The sequence below is a fragment of the Ursus arctos genome, unplaced genomic scaffold, assembly GCF_023065955.2.
Source record: "Ursus arctos isolate Adak ecotype North America unplaced genomic scaffold, UrsArc2.0 scaffold_4, whole genome shotgun sequence".
In the NCBI taxonomy this organism is placed as follows: Eukaryota; Metazoa; Chordata; class Mammalia; order Carnivora; family Ursidae; genus Ursus; species Ursus arctos.
Window position 1 is genome coordinate 42,731,990 of NW_026623056.1, and position 16,091 is coordinate 42,748,080.

The window sequence follows — 16,091 nt, forward strand, 5'->3', positions numbered from 1 at the left end:
CTTCCTGCTCTGGTCTGTCTTGCATATGTGCACAAAATTAATCCCTGTGAAGCCTGACTCTATGCCATTTCTTTGCTAAAAGTCTCTTTAATGTTTCCCCATTACTCAATGAATACCTTATAGTATTACATCAGAAGTCTTCTGTGACCAGAAATCACTCGCCTTTCTCAGTTTATTGCTCACTCCCTGACTTCATGGTCCAGTCTTTGACCAAACCGTCTCTCTCCTACTGTAGTGCCTGTAAGTCATGCTGTTCGGTCTCAGAAATTCTTGTTCTTCTTGTGTTTGCCTATCAAAACCCTTCTCATCTTTCAAGGCTCAGATCAAATACTGTTTCCTTTTTGAAATCTTCCGTGGTCAGACAGTGCGGAAGGGATCTCTCCTTCTTTCAAACTTTCATAATAATTGATCTCTTTGTCTCTGATAAGCAGTTGTTTTACTGACTTGTTATTTTTTGTTTTATTTAGTCTCATGGATTATAAACTCCTTGATGTCAAACTTTTCATCTTGTTTATCTCTCTTGCCACAGCCTCTAGCACTTAGGCCTTACGCAGGGCAAGTGATCAGGAAACATTGTTCAATAAATTATGGAAATGTGAACAGCTCAGAAACAATATTATAACCCTACAAAAAAGGCTAACAGTTGAATGTCATTCTTTTAACCCCTCTTCCACATTAGCCAGGTTGTGGATTGACAACACTGGATTTTGTTCCTTTCTTTATATCTGATTGTTTACATATGGGATTGAACTAGGATGAAATTGTAAAGTTGGAGGAAATTGCCTTTTGTTTTTCTCTACCCCCTTACTTGTTTTCAGGTAAAGTCAGACTTAATTCTGTCTTCTTGACTTCAAAATGTACTTACTAGGGGTGCCTGGGTGGCTCAGTCAGTTAAGCCTCCGACTCTTGGTTTTGGCTCAGGTCATGATCTCAGGGTCCTGGGATTGAGCCTGTGTCAGGCTCCATGCTCAGTGCAGAGTCTCCTTGAGATTCCTTCCCCCTCCGTCTCCCTCCTGCTCCTCTCCTCCCCCTGCTCACGTGTGTTCTCTCTCTTTCTCACAAACAAACAAACAAACAAAATCTTTTAAAAAATGTATTTACTAGAGCTGGCAGTAGCTCTTAAACTCTGCTTAACATTGAATTCACCCAAGAAGCTTTGAAATTTTTGGAGCTCAGGCCTCACCCAGACCAATCTGAATAGGTCGAGGCACCATTGTCTGTTTCGACATCTTGCTGGGACACTCCAATGTGCAGCCTAGTTTGAGGACCACTATAATATGGACTCTGTTCTCGGACCTTCATGCACATCAGAATCACCTGGGGAACATGATGAAAACAGGCCCAGACCCTAACCACCTTCAGCAAGCCGAGTCCTTTGCGCCTTTATGAGCTCTCCAGGCCATTCTGATCCATGCCAATGTTTGAGGACACCTGCTCTGGCTAAACTATCAGACAGCCTAATTAAAACCCATGGGTTTATGTGCAAGGTCCTCAGGCATGATGGTGGGCATTTCATAAAGTCCCTTTTGAGAACACATCAGGTCATATGATGAAAATATGTTTACAGACCTTACTGTGTTCATAATTCCTGAATGTCAGATGGATCTTCATAGACTTAAACTATTTTCACCCTGGTTGTGAAACTCAGTACAGGTGAAGGAATTTATTTTTTAGAACAAGATGACTATTGTTTTCTGTCTAAACAAAACAAAACACAACAAAAAACTGGAGACTGTGTAATGATATACACCTGTAGGATAAATGCAAGGTGTACTACTTCTCTGTAGTTACTTGACTGTCTCTGGAGTGGGTGGGAAATAATTCTGTAATGTTGGATGCTATTTCTGTTACAGCCTAAGGTGGGGTATTGTACAGAGAATTTGGGTTTCCTTTGTTCATGGATAAAAATAGACTTAAAGGACTGTCCTTAACACTGGAAAAAGGAGGCATGAGTTTGAGACTATTATTACCTGTATTGTCCATCTGAATGCTCCCAAAGCTCAGAAAAGTGAACTCCTGTCTTCCCTCCCCCACCCCCGAACAGATACTGTGAAATTGTTCGTTTTTCACATTGTCGGGTAGTATTCATTTCCACTCAGATTCATCAGGCATATTACAGTTCTCTTTCTTTTAAATATTTTCATTCTAGCTTATGTGCTCTTTAAAGTCCCTTCCAGTGCAAAAAGGCCATGATTCTGATCCACTGGCTTCTCCACTTGGAATAATCATGCTTTTTGTCTCCCAAACATGGCACTCTTCACACGGATATCTCAGCATTGAATGAACATATGTGCTCTACTTTTGGTTTTTCCATTTGTTTTCCCAAATAGGCTTTGCATTTTGAAAGGTTTCATAGCAACTGAGTACCTAGGCCATTATCTCTGACATAGAGTAGGTGTGTAGCTTGTAGAAATGTATGTATAATGTGTATTGATTTTAGCTAACAAGCAAATAAACATTTCAAGCCTTTTAAGCCTTTGTGAAAATTTCAAAGTCCCACAAAAGGAAATGGGTATAGATAATACAAAGGACATATTAGCTCTCTAATTGTTTTTTTGTTTTTAGTTTATTCCCTGTCTGTGGTTATTGCTCAGGAAATCTTGTACTTCTTAGTGAAGTAAGGAAAGACTGCATTTCCTTCTCTTATAAAACATTATTTTATAAAGTGACTACATCAGATATACTAGCATATATCAGAATTCATCTAAAAATATAGGATGTGCTGGAAGTTTCAGAGGAGTGAAATATTCCTATTTGATAACTGAAGAAATCTACAATTGGAAATATGCTTATATCTTTTTGCCTGTGCTGTCTCTTGTATTATTGTCATTTTTAAAAGCACAGGATGTGATACATGCTTATTCACTCTTTCTGATAACACTCATTCTTCCCCCACTTTCCTTAGAAAATGGAAGCACTGTTTTAGAATAATGCCCTTTTGTGGGTTGTAAGTATTCTTGTCGGGCAGCAGAGGGCACTATGGAGCAAACAGAGACTTCACAGGAAAAGAAAGGTTTTTGATAGTGTCCTGGCTTAGGTTGATTATTGGTGGTTGTCTTGAATTACCAAATTACATAGCCCAAGGCCCTGTTTCATTGAAAGAATCTACAAGTACATATGTAGAAGGAAAAAATAGGCAAATAATAAAGATGAGATTTTCCATGTCTGCCAGATAAATATTTCTTTTCAGAAGAGGCCAGTACCAAGAAGTAGATTCTTTTTACAATGAGGTATAATTCACATGCCAGAAAATGCGCCATTTCAAAGTATACAGCTCAGTGAGTTTACCACTACCTAATTCCAGAACATTCCATTACTTCAAAAAGAATCCAATATACACTTGAAACCAGTATTATGCTGTATTGTAAATAACTGGAATTTAAATAAAAACTTGAGAAAAAAATAACAAAAAGAATCCTGTACCCACTGGTAGTTTCTCCTCATCCCCTTCTCTCTCTAACAACCACAGGGGCTACTTTCTGTTCTTTGGATTTACCTATTCTGGACAGTTCATATAATTGGAATCACACAATGTGTGGCCTTTTGTTTCTGGCTGCTTTCACTTGGCATAACGTTTTCAAGTTTGGTCCCTGTCGTAGCATGCGTTAATACTTCATTCCCTTTTTATGGCCGAAAAAGTTTCCGTTGTATCCATACACTGCATTTTGTTTATCCATTCATCAGCTGATGGACGTTTGGGTGTTTTCCACTTTTGACTGTTATGAATAATGTTGCTAGAAATATTTGTGTGTAATTTTTTTGTATGACCATATGCTTTCACTTCTATTAGGTCCATACCCGGCAGTAGAATTTCTGATTCCTAGAGTAACTCTACCTTTTCAGTAGCTGCCAAACTCTTTTCCTTAGTGGCTCTACCATGCTACGTTCCAGCCAACCATGTGTGATGGTTTCAGTTTCTCCACACCTTCACCAGCACTTGTTATTGTCTGTCTTTTTGATCATAGCGAGTCTAGTGGGTGTGAAGTGGCATTTCATTGTGGTTTGATTTGCATTTCCAAGAACTAGAGTCTTTTAAACATTTAGGATTCAGACATTTTATTTCAAAACTACAGTCTACTTTGCTGCATCCACCTAAACATACCCTTCTTTCTGTTTGGTGTTAATGGAATGAATTTTAATGGTGTTTTCCTTTCCCTTCTCCCCCCTTCCCTCCTCCCCTCTTCCTCTCTCCCCCTTTCCCTCCTTGCCTTCCTTCCTTTCTTCTGACCAGGTGCTGACAAAGCTGCTTTCCTCATGGGCATTAATTCCTCTGAGTTGGTGAAGGGCTTGATCTATCCTAGAATCAAAGTTGGTAATGAATATGTTACTAGAAGTCAAAATGTAGAACAGGTAAGGTGATATTTTCAGGACGTTGTGACTCTCTGATCTTATAGTAATTGTATACATATTGTACTTGTTATTTTTCAGCTTCTGATGATGTCTGGAACAAGAGCTTCTCTAAAAAAGCATGGAAGAGCTCCCATGAGTGTTTTCACTTGGGATGCATACCACAGTAAATGCTCTTGTGTTAAGCATCTTTCCAGATTCTTAATATAAAGTTTGATACTCTTCCCATAGGTAACAAGTCTCTTTGTAGGTGGAGGCAAGCCCTTTACTTGTGACCATCAGCTCTGTTGTCCAGCTAAGAAGCTTTCAAAGCTATGAACTCTGACATGGGTAAAACTGGCAAATTGGCATCCCCCACCTATTTGGAATATTGACTTTTTAGAGGAACAGCCACGGTAATTGAGTTAGGGTTTTAAAATACAGGCTGAGGTTAATATTTGAAGGAGGGGTGTTGAGAGCAGAAATGAGAGATGGAAGGTCACGTAGGCTTTGTGCAGCATCCCGGAGAATGTTTTAATGATAAAATAACAAGCGCTCTGAGGCCTGCTGATCCTGAGGCTTTGTCAGAATGCAGTAAATGTTGCCAGGGCTGCCGGCTAATGAGACCATCTAAGTATGCTAGTGCATTTCAAAATAATAATTCACGTCTCTAATGCCTATTAGTCAGTGTGTGATCGCCATGCTGCAGTAACACATACACGCTGAAATCTCAGCTGACAGTGACCTAAACATTCCTTCCTTCCATCAAGCCCAGTACAGATCGGACAGTCTTCTTCCATGCTGCACTTCCGCCTCCTGAACCACGCGGCCTCCAAAGTGGCTGCACGTGCCGAACAGACCGTTGTAGAAAAAGTGCACCCCTTAACTGCTGGGGCGAGAAGTGATGTCATTTCCACTAATATTCTAGTGGTGAAAATTATCAGATGACCTAGCTACGGGGGGCTGAGAAATGTAGTCTTTCTGGAAGAGGGAATGGTACAATCGCAGGCATTGTCTCCTTCTGTTCTTACAACAATACTCAGAGGTAAGTAGAGCGGACACACTGACGTCTTCCCAGTTGGGGAATCTGAGGGTTAGGGGACATAATAACATAAGTGACACTGCAAAGGGCACACGGCTAATATGCAGGTGACATTTAGATCATCTTACTGTATATACGTTCTCCATCTGAAAATGCGATAGACAAATGCACAAATGTGTGATAGAAGACAGTTATTCTGATGACAAAATTCTTTTTGGTCTATTAAAGCATCTGGTGTGACTATGTTAGTTAACACATTTCAGTCATCTCCTAGTTTAACTTTCTCAATCAATAATCCAACCTCTATCATAATACTAGACTGAGCCCATCAGTTTCCATTTTTGCTCCCTCCTCACCGGACCTCCTTGAGGCCGTGGACTGTGATTCGTTCATTCCGGTGCCCTTGGTCCCTAGCACATTGCCCTGCAAGTAGCAGGTGCTCCATAGACATTAACATAAACTAAATATTGAGCTGAATTTGAACCATGATCAGCCGGACAAGTAGTTGAGCTATTGCTTGTAGTGAGGTTAGGGGTGTTTGGCAGTTTCCTGCTTCTTAACACATTTGCCACGACGTGCATGCATGACACGCTATGATTATAGAACAAGGACTTGCTCTGTGTAAACTAATGAGCCCAGAGGAGGACTGAAACCGAACCTTCGCCTCTTTAATATTGTGTTCTCAGGGACTGAGTTACCACCAGCCTTTTCTATAATAGAACCAGTGAAGCAAGCTAATGTATTATTATCCAACATTAAAAGAAAAAAAATTCTCATCTTCCATCCTCTCTGTCTCTTTCTCTTTCTCCCGCTCCTGGAGAGAGAGTAAGAAAGCACACTGTAAGGCTTTTCTTTTCTTAGGAATTTTACTGACTTTATAGAGACAATTGCCACTGCTAAGAATAGAGATGTATGTGCTCCGTTGATGACAATTGCAGAAGATGGCAGAAATTCTTGCAGTGTTAACACTTACAGGGTTCGGTTCCAGCTCGAATGCTGACTAACTCTGGGACCTTGGTCAAACCTCTTCACCTCTCTGAGCACCCAGTGAAGAGGTGGAATTCCTCTGTGTCTCAGTGGAGGGGTGACTGGCATCTGAATGGGACGATCCTTCGGATGTGAGTGTGTCCTGCATATGGTAGGGGTTTTGCATTCTTGCTCCTGGGTGCTCGCTGCCAGTAGCACTCAGGCATGATGACAGTTGGGAAACACCCTCCCTATTGTCCAATGCACTCCTCCTTCAGGGGTGGGGACCATCCCCAGTTGAGAGCCACTGCACGTCATTATCAAGAACTAAGGTCCTTTAGGTCCAGTATATTACGATTCTGCGAGAGTTCTAACTATGCCCGTTAGAAATAAGTTGTTTTAATTTTCAACAGTTTAATAATGATAAAAAATATCGTAATAGTAACCACTGAGCATGTGCTAAATGCTTTGTATAGATATCTCATTCAATTGGACAACAAGCATATAAAATTTATTATTTTTGGAGAGAGTGTGGAGGGGGAGGGGCAGAAAGAGAGGGAGAGTCTCCAGCAGGCTGGCAAGACTTGATCTCATGACCTTGAGATCATGACCTGAGCCAAAATCAAGAGTTGGGTGCTCAATTGACTGTGCCACCCAGGTGCCCCTACAAACTTGATCTTATTTATATTTCCATTTTATGGTTAAAGACGGTGAACCTTACAAAGATTAACTGCTCAAGGTAGCCTGGTAAATATTGGAGTGAAGTTGGGGAAATAATAGAAGCGGAAGCGGGATGGGAGAGCGGGAACTAACATGTAATGGGTACCAGGCACTGAATGTTGTGTTACATATATTTACATCCTCTGTCTCATTGACTCTCTCCCTACAACCTCGACAGATGCATATTTTAATGTTAGTTTACAGATGAGAGAAGCAACGGTCCAAGTGGTTACAATATGGCTGTTTGACTCCATTTCTTCTTGGTGGTGGTGTTTGTTCTGTTGTGTGCTATTGCTTCCTGATGACCAGGCCTCTGTGAGGTTATTTGAAAAAGAGCTAAGGAATGAGACCATGTAGTCCCTGAAAAGTGGAAGCGTAGATCTAGCTGCCTAAGTCCTCCTCCCTTGGATAGAAAATGATGACAAGGATTAATTAGGAAGCCGTATGTTGGTTTACTGGTTTCCGTCAGCAGACGCCATGCCATCTACTTCTTCCTCTGCCTACAACTTCCGGCTTTCTTCCTGTTTGTTCACTACTCTCAACCCCAACCAGTTTCCCTCCCACCCTCACTTCCAAATATTTAGGAAATTAAAAGGGGGTAAGCCAGTTCGTCCTGTTCTTTTTAAAGTTTCAAAGTGACTGCTGTAGACAGAGAGTGATTTCCTCAGGGCTCCAGAGGATAAAAATCATTCCTGGTGCTTTATTTGTGTGGGTGTGCTCTTGACGCCCATAATGAAAAACTGTAACGCCGTCCAGCTTGTGTATTACTGTGGAAATGACTCAAGATAACTGATCAGAGAGTGGGTGACTCATACCTAAATCACCACCAGACACCAACTGGCCCCCACTGCGTGCTTTCTCCTGGGTAGCTGAAGGATGGATGGGGTAGGCCTATTTTAAATGTTAAGTGGCTGGAGCACATTCTGCTGCCAGGCTTGGAGAATGTCCAGCTGAAATCCACTGGTACTTGGAGTCTGTCAGAAACCTGCTACTATAGCAGCACCCTTGCATCGTGGAAGTGACGTCTGCCTTTAGATGGCATTAGCCCGTGCAGAGGCTGGAGCTCTCCCCAGCAGGTTAGAGCCTTTGCCACATCCCTCCAGGGATGGGAGATGCAGCCTGAGTTTTACAGTAGGAGAATCTGAGTCAGATTGATGCACTAAATTGCCATTTTCCCCACAGGGAGTTGAGAGCAACCCTGGGAACTGGTAGAGTAGAGAATGTGGAAGCTGAGCCTAGAAAGAAACTTCAAGAACATGATTCAGGTGAAGATGCTGCAATCCAGAGAGGCTAGGCCACTCGCCAAAGGTTATATAATTTAGCAGCAGCAACGGCAGCAGCGGACAAGGGCTAGGCACTCCAGATCCCTAACCAGTATTTTGCAAACTTCATGGTGCCCAGAAATCCGCAGGGGATCATATTAGGGTACTGGTTCCGATTCATTCATAGGTCTGGGATTGGAGGCTGAGATGCTGAGGGTCAGCATCTTCAACGTGCTCCTGGGTGGTGCTGACGCTGCAGATCTTAGGACCACACTTTGAATAGCAAGGCTTTAGAATGCATTACCACTCTATCCCCGGAAAGTTGGCCCTTTGATAATAGGAACAGGATTTCTCTCCCAGGACTGTCTGGTAAGGTGGCACCAGGCTGGCTCACCTCTGGGTTTCTTCCCCTCTCCTCCCCCCTTTCCTCCTTTCCTTGCTTCCTTTTCCCTTTCTTCTCATTGTATTAAATTTCCTCTCCTGTATCATCTCAGCAGCATGCTAGAACCGCAGAAAGTCAATAAATAGATCCCGAGTTTACTAGAAGGTGGCTGCTGTTAGGAAATGCCCAGGATTACAGTGCACACTGCTGGCAGATGTGGAGTGCTTTCAATGTGATTTGCAGGTGACCTGTGCGGTGGGTGCCCTGTCCAAGTCAGTGTATGAAAGGATGTTTAAGTGGCTGGTGGCACGAATCAACAGGGCGCTGGATGCCAAGCTGTCAAGGCAATTCTTCATTGGCATTCTTGACATCACTGGTTTTGAAATTCTTGATGTAAGTATATCGGGTTAGAATGAAATCAATGCATATTTACAAGGAGATCAGAAAATGTGACTCGTACGTTGGAAAGTGTAGTCAAAGTGTTCTGAGATTCATTCTGTGAAAACCCAAGGGCCCCTCTGGTTGGAAAAGAGTTATTATTAATATTAAAAATAACAATAATTATTAATGAAATTAAAAATTAATCCAACTTTAAATTAAGGTAAATAGAAATAAAAGAACCTTTTATGATTTTGAATTTCGATATGATTACGTGTTATCTTATTGTCATAATCTTTAGTTTGCAAGTATATTTGAAGGAGGTAAGAATTTAATTGAGGATTCTTTACTTATTGGGTCTATTTGCTGGCATAGTGATTGTGGTTATGATATTCTCTCTACATTTTTCCAAGTGGAGCTCAATTTTATTTAACCTTTTTATTGAGATATATTTGACAATTAAAAAATGTGTATGTTTAAGGCATACAACTTGCTGGTTTGGCACATATTTGCATTGTGGAATCATCACAATCAAGTTAATTAACATATCCATCACCTCAAATAGTTACCATTTGCTCAATTTTACTTTTATCTTTTCTTCCTACCAAATCACGTCTTTGAAGTATAACAGCCTCGAGCAACTTTGCATTAATTTTACCAATGAAAAATTACAGCAGTTCTTTAATCAGCACATGTTTGTTCTGGAGCAAGAGGAATATATGAAAGAAGGCATTGACTGGGTGTCCATCGACTTCGGTCTGGATTTACAAGCCTGCATAGATCTCGTTGAGAAGGTAACACATGTGTTTCTCCTGTTCGTTCTCATTTAAGGACAATCGTCCCCGCTGGCCATATCGATCCCTATTAGGACTCGGGCTCTGTCAGGGGATGGGAGACGGGGCCGGAGAGCTCTGCGCGTTCTCTCTTAATGGGCTTTGTGTGCAGCCCCCGTGGCCACGAGCTAAACCCTCGCGTCGGCTGCCCTACTCCATCATCTGCCACGCACACTATCCCCGTGCCTTTGCTGCTTATGCATGGCCTCCACTGCCAATGCGCGAGGAAACTTGTCGAGATTAAAAATGGTCATGCTCTTGACTGGAAAAACACAGAGCTGAAAATATGAGCACTGTAGGGCCTGGCGGATTAGCATAAGGTGAATGAGTAGACCCAGAGCCGCTTAACGAAATGTGGCACATTAGCATGCAAACAAACAACTGTCATAAATCCTCAAGGCCACTACCTTGCAGGATGTAGTTTGTTCATTTAATTGGACAAGTACCAGTTAGTTTAAGTAATTTATGACAATACTTCATGGCTTATTAGTAAATTAGCTGCAGTGTATGGTTTCTGAATTCGGTGATGTTCCCGTACTCCGAAATCTTTTCGTGTGCTCTGGGAAAGATTAACGGGGTTTGCCGGGGGGATTGAGGATAGTGTTTTCTGTGGCTTTGTCCGTGGGAACATGCGTGGTGGTGTTTCTTGCTAGAACCGTGACTTGCGGGGAATTCCGGAGCCAGGTCTGGGAACGCCAACGCCTAGTGCTTTCTCTGTTCTGAATGCTCTCTTTGGCTAAGTGGTTGCGCCTGATTCTCCACAGCCCTGCCAGGAAGGAGCTGGGTGCCTGACCTCTCACTGTCTTTGCAGGCCTCAGGTTTCACTGATCAGTGTGCCATCAACTTTATTTATTAGGCTTTCGATGAAATGACATCTTCCTTGAAAATAGCCATTATTCCTAACAGGAATGGAGGTCTCATTGATTTTGTTTATTTTATAGCCAGTGAACTTCATAGAGGGAGGACAGACTGATTAAAAAAATAATAATAATGCTAATGAACCAACCTCTGAGCCGATTAAAAATAATAATAATAACAGCCCAACCATGGAATGGTAAATGTGTGCTGGCATTATTCAAGCAGAGAAATGAAAGTAAAGAACTGGACGGACAGATTTAGCTTTTGGCCATTGTCGCCTGCAGTATCTGTTTACTGTGATTATGGTGAGATACCATTTTCGGGCAAGAAGGCGGGACATGGACATTATTCAGACTCAGATAGGTCTGTGAACATTACTGATTTTTAGCTGATCTGAAGCGCATTGTCTCATTGTGCCAGTCTCAGTGATTCCAAATAACACCCTAGCACCATGGATGTAATTTCCTGTCGCATTTTCTCCTGATATGGTAAAAATGAGGGGGGAAAAAAAAAAACCCTGAGCAGATGATAGAAAGAAAAGATAAATCTTTGGCTTCCTGTGAATGATTTCAAAGATATTCAGGTCAGGCAAATGAGGAATACTAAAACTTTTCTTGGCATGATTCTATATTTTGAAAAGACCTGTTAAGCTAGTTCAGGCTACGTGAAGAAAACTTGTTGTAAATATTAGTGGCCAAACTTACTCCTTGAAATAGAATGAATCATGAGAAGTTTTCCAAATTCAAAAGAACTGAAATACATCAACATGTACAAAATGCCTTATAGCCTGCATCCGTGTGCGTATATAAGGAAGAGGGGTTTTCTTACATAAAAGTTTCTAATTTTTATGTTTACAAAAACGTTTGTCAAACTAAAAAAAAATGTATTTTAATACCACCTTTAACTGTTAATTTGGTCGTCAAGCATGCAGTGACCTCCTCTCTCTCTATGCAGTGAACAAATCTATTACAGGATTTGCTCACACTTATTACTTGAAATAGTCTCATTTGTTTAGAACTCGAGCATTGATAATTTACATGTTAAAGTATTAACCTATGATTACATATTTATGGTTTTGCATAGGTATTGTATTAGACAAATACATCCAAAATTATACATTTAAAGCCTTGCTGCCCCTATCATTGCAATCACCTTGAGAGGCTGCCTCTATTTTCCAATAATTGAGCCCTTTTGCACAAAGTTCCTCATACTCCAGGGATTTGGATAAGGTTTTAGAACATTACCAGCTGTGGGAGAGAAGTAGCTGCAGTACTGATCATCTTACCCATTTTTAACTCCAAACTGTAGTACCTAGCTTGGTCACATTTTTTACCTTCCTTCCCTGACTTGGCCCGAATAAATTTTTATTGTTCCTCTACAGTGATACTGTTTCTAAAATAACTTAAATCCTGGTAGCATCTTGGCAATAGGTGTTGCTGCCTATCCCAAGTGGGATCCTTTGGGTATGCTAAGTCTGGTTTTCTTATTATAGAATGAATCCCATTAATATTGAGTTCTCTCTTGTACACCCATGAGTATTTCCTTGAAACGCGTCACTCCAAGCTTTCGGTTACGACTCTTTCTAAAAGTCTGACTCCTGCCCACAGCAAAGCAGCCCAGATCCCAAAGCTCAACCCTGGGTGTCTTAGTGCTTCCCTGTCAATCCATTATGGAACAGAACTTTGCTGGGGACCTACAGTCAATCCGCTTGGAACCCACCGCGCTAAGGCCTGTGAGAAATGCAAACCAGAGGCATCGTCCTGTAGTGGAGGAACGTAGGGAATCCTGGGAAAGGTGTCCTCTTGACACCAAAACTTTTACTTTTTTTTTTTTTAATTAAGCAAGAGTACATTTGTTTAGCAACTACTTGTTTTGATCACTTCCTTGTTACCTTGTTGGTGAGGGAGGGACTCCTGCCGTGGGGTATAGGGATGGCTGAACATAGGACATCCGACCCTGGACAGATGAGGTCGACGACCGCTTACTGGTCACATACACTCACAGCCTGGATGCCATGCAGGGCCACGCGGCCGTTGCTCTTCTGAGCAAAGTGAATAAGAGGGGATGGGAGCCAGGTTTTATAGTAAGAATAGGGTGAGGTGACTGTTGTTTCTCAAGGGAGGATGTGATTGACTTGCTTGAATAATTCCGAGGGCTGCTAGGGATCTGAAACCCATCACTCAAGGATAGAAGCACTGGGCCTGGTCCCATGATGAGGATGGTTGTTTGGCAAGGGGACCTCAACCACGGAGCCCAATGGGGAGGGGGAACTTGTGATTAGGTCACCGAGGCCCTCCCAGTTTTCCCCAGATGTCAAGGCACATGTGATGTTGGGCCTTAATTTTAGGGCTAATGCCTCACTACTGTGTTATAAGACTGAATTAAATGCTGTAGAAAACTTAAGCAGTTGTTATAAGTAGCAGTTGCCCTTAGGAAGTGTGCAGTCAAGTAGGAGATTTGTAAGTCTAATCAGTGTAAAAATATGTCTCGGTATAAATGCAGGAAAGGCACAAAGGCCCACGGAACTCAGAAGAGCTGGAGTCACCTCTGCCCGTGGGACTCTTGGAAGGCCCAGTAGGAAAGGGTGTCAAATTTCAGCTGGTCAAAAAGACATGATTATGATTTTGTCAGGTGAAGAGAGGATGATAGTGAGCAGTGGAAGGACCAGCAAGAGCAAAGCATAGGGGTAAGTAAGTGCAAAGGCCACATTCCAAAACGTTAGGTAGTCTAGTAGCACATGGGATACACAGAAAGAAGTAGCTGGAAGAAAAAAAGGAGGGTCAGATTGTCAAGAGAGGCTATGTAGTTTATACCTTCCTTTTTGGCAGTGGGGAGCCAGGGAGGGCTTCGTGCTGGGCAATAGAGCAGTCAGAGCTGCTTATGTTTGTTCTGTGGGTTCGTGTCTAGTTCTGGAACAGGAGGAAAGGCTAACATTAGGGCAGTTGGGGAGCTGTAGAGCAGTCCATGTGAGAAGTGAGGAGGTCCAGAGTCAGGACAACAGAAATGGAAATAGCAAGAAATAGACAGACATAGAAGGAGGGAAGGCAGGTCAATAATATTGGAAGTAGGAGAGGCTAGAGCCCTAAGGCTCTGAATCAGGGCAATGGGCTCAGACCATTCGCTGTGCCATAGGGGACATTAGATGCTACAGGGCGGAACGTAATTACTTTGTTTCCTGACCTATTTGGAAATTAATTTGCCGGAGGGCCTCATGTTTCTTAGAAGCTTTACACCTCCTGAGGAATGGACAAATGGAGAAGACCCTGAAAGAACAGTGTTATTCCCCCTCCTCAGTGGTCAGGTTGTTCCACTCGAACCGTGACATGTACTTGCTTAACATAAAGCTTCCAGTCGTCCCAAAATGGAAGTTGGCTTTTTTAGACTCCTGGCATGATGGCAGTCCTCATGTATGGAAGGTGACTGAGATGGGGTCTGTCCCTCTTCGTGAGGCATTGCCACAACCGTGTTGTTAACAGACACCATCCCAGGAGATGCTTAAATTTTTAAATGATTTAGTCCAGTTTTCACCGAGGGTTGACCATCGCATGGTAGGAAAATCCGTGGTGCAAGATGGAATCTGTGCCTCCCAAGGCCTACACCAGTGAATCAACTATTCAGTTTATCAGATTCTCCCTCCTCTTCCTCCTCCACGTCACTTACTTCATCAAGAACCCATGAGATCAGTGCCATCAGGAGCAAGACAGGTGTTGGTTTCACTTGGAATATTTTGTTCTCATTTAGGACACTTCACATATTCACTCATCATTCCCCACCCAGATGCTTGGGAGGAAGGAAGATGTCCCAGAACTCTTCAGTACCAGAATTAGTAGTGAAATGTTGTTAATTATATTTTCTATAAAGCATGAGTTTTAAGTCTATGAGAACATACAAAAGAGGTAGAAAACTATAGTCCATATATTACAATGGTAGACTCGGGTGAATCAAAAATATGATCTTTAGGGGCGCCTGGGTGGCTCAGTTGGTTAAGCGTCTGCTTCTGCTCAGGTCATGATCCCAGGGTTCTGGGATTGAGCCCTGAATCCCTGTTCAGCAGGGAGTCTGCCTCTTCCTCTTTCTCCTCTGTCCCTCCCCCCACTCATGCTCTCTCTCTCTCTCTCTCTTTCTCTCAAATAGATAAATAAGATCTTTAAAAAATCATGATCTTTAAATATTTGATGACCCACTACTTTGACGAATTAAAACCATTTGTATGGTTCCGGTGGAGTAATTTAGAACAAATTCTAAGCTACAAACAAATTTTCTTTTAACATATCACCCATCCAGGGCCTTGACTGGGAGTTGGTGTGTTCTGACTCCATGAAAACATTTAAGCATGAGTTAGCCAGCTTTTTAGAAGGAAATTATGAAGAGAATTCAAGGAACTTTTAGGTGGGTCAGACTGGACCTTTTTTGTCCCTCTCAAGCCTGAGTCTATGCTTTTTAGGAGCAAGTGTTGGTAGAAGATCATGAAATCTATGCTGTTGGGCTAAGGGGTCATGTGGTGTCTCAGAATTCTCATGATATTTTCTCTATACCTTTGTTTGGTCTACTTTCTTGTACACATATATGTGTGTTTTGCCTTCTCGGTTAGATGCCCTGGACCCACAACTCATATACAATCCGAAGTGTCTGGCACGGAGATTTATTCATAGAAGGCACTGCGAAAATATTCGTGGATTAATGAATATACAAATACACAAATTGATATGCAAATATGAGAATCCTCGATTTCTGCCCTTCCCCTCAATCTGTTTTTCTCTATGTATATGTACCTCATACTGGTTAATGGCAGCATCCGTTACCCATTTGCTCAAGCCAGAAATCTGGTTGTCTTTCTTTTTCTGTTACACCCCACTTTCTATCCACCAGCAGCTTGTGACCCCGCTTTACTTTTAAGCTATATCACATTTTGATGACTTCTGACCATCTCTAACACTATCACTAATCTAGACCAGGGGTCAGCAAACTATGGCCCCATGGGCCAAATCTAGCCTGCAGCCTGTTTCTGTAAATAAAGTTTTAATAAAACCTTGTCGCACTCCTTATTTTTACATGTCACCACTTGCTGTTTTGGGCCTGAATTGGCTGAGTGGATGGCAGAGCTGTGATGGGAACCCTGTGGCCCGCAGTCTATTTCCTACATGCCCTTTAAAGAAAAAGTTTGCTGATGGGGGGTCATCAAGTTTTCTACCACATATTCTTTTGTTGTTTTGTTTTGCAACCCTTTAGAAATGTAAAAACAGTTATTAGCTCACTGGCTCTCTACAGGCCACAGGCAGGAGTTGGCCTACAGGCTCTACGTTGCCAACCCTGTTCTAAACAAA

At 42.1% G+C, this 16,091-nt stretch overlaps 1 protein-coding gene across 1 annotated transcript in view; it reads left to right on the forward strand.

Annotated features, from left to right (window-relative positions):
• The window catches only part of MYH15 (myosin heavy chain 15), a 152,541-nt gene that overhangs the window by 32,603 nt on the left and 103,847 nt on the right, over nt 1-16,091 (forward strand). Inside the window, exons 12-14 of the mRNA XM_026492845.4 lie at nt 4,232-4,350; nt 8,942-9,091; nt 9,700-9,870. Coding sequence (XP_026348630.3) covers nt 4,232-4,350; nt 8,942-9,091; nt 9,700-9,870 — 440 coding nt within the window. The remainder of the gene's footprint in view (nt 1-4,231; nt 4,351-8,941; nt 9,092-9,699; nt 9,871-16,091) is intronic.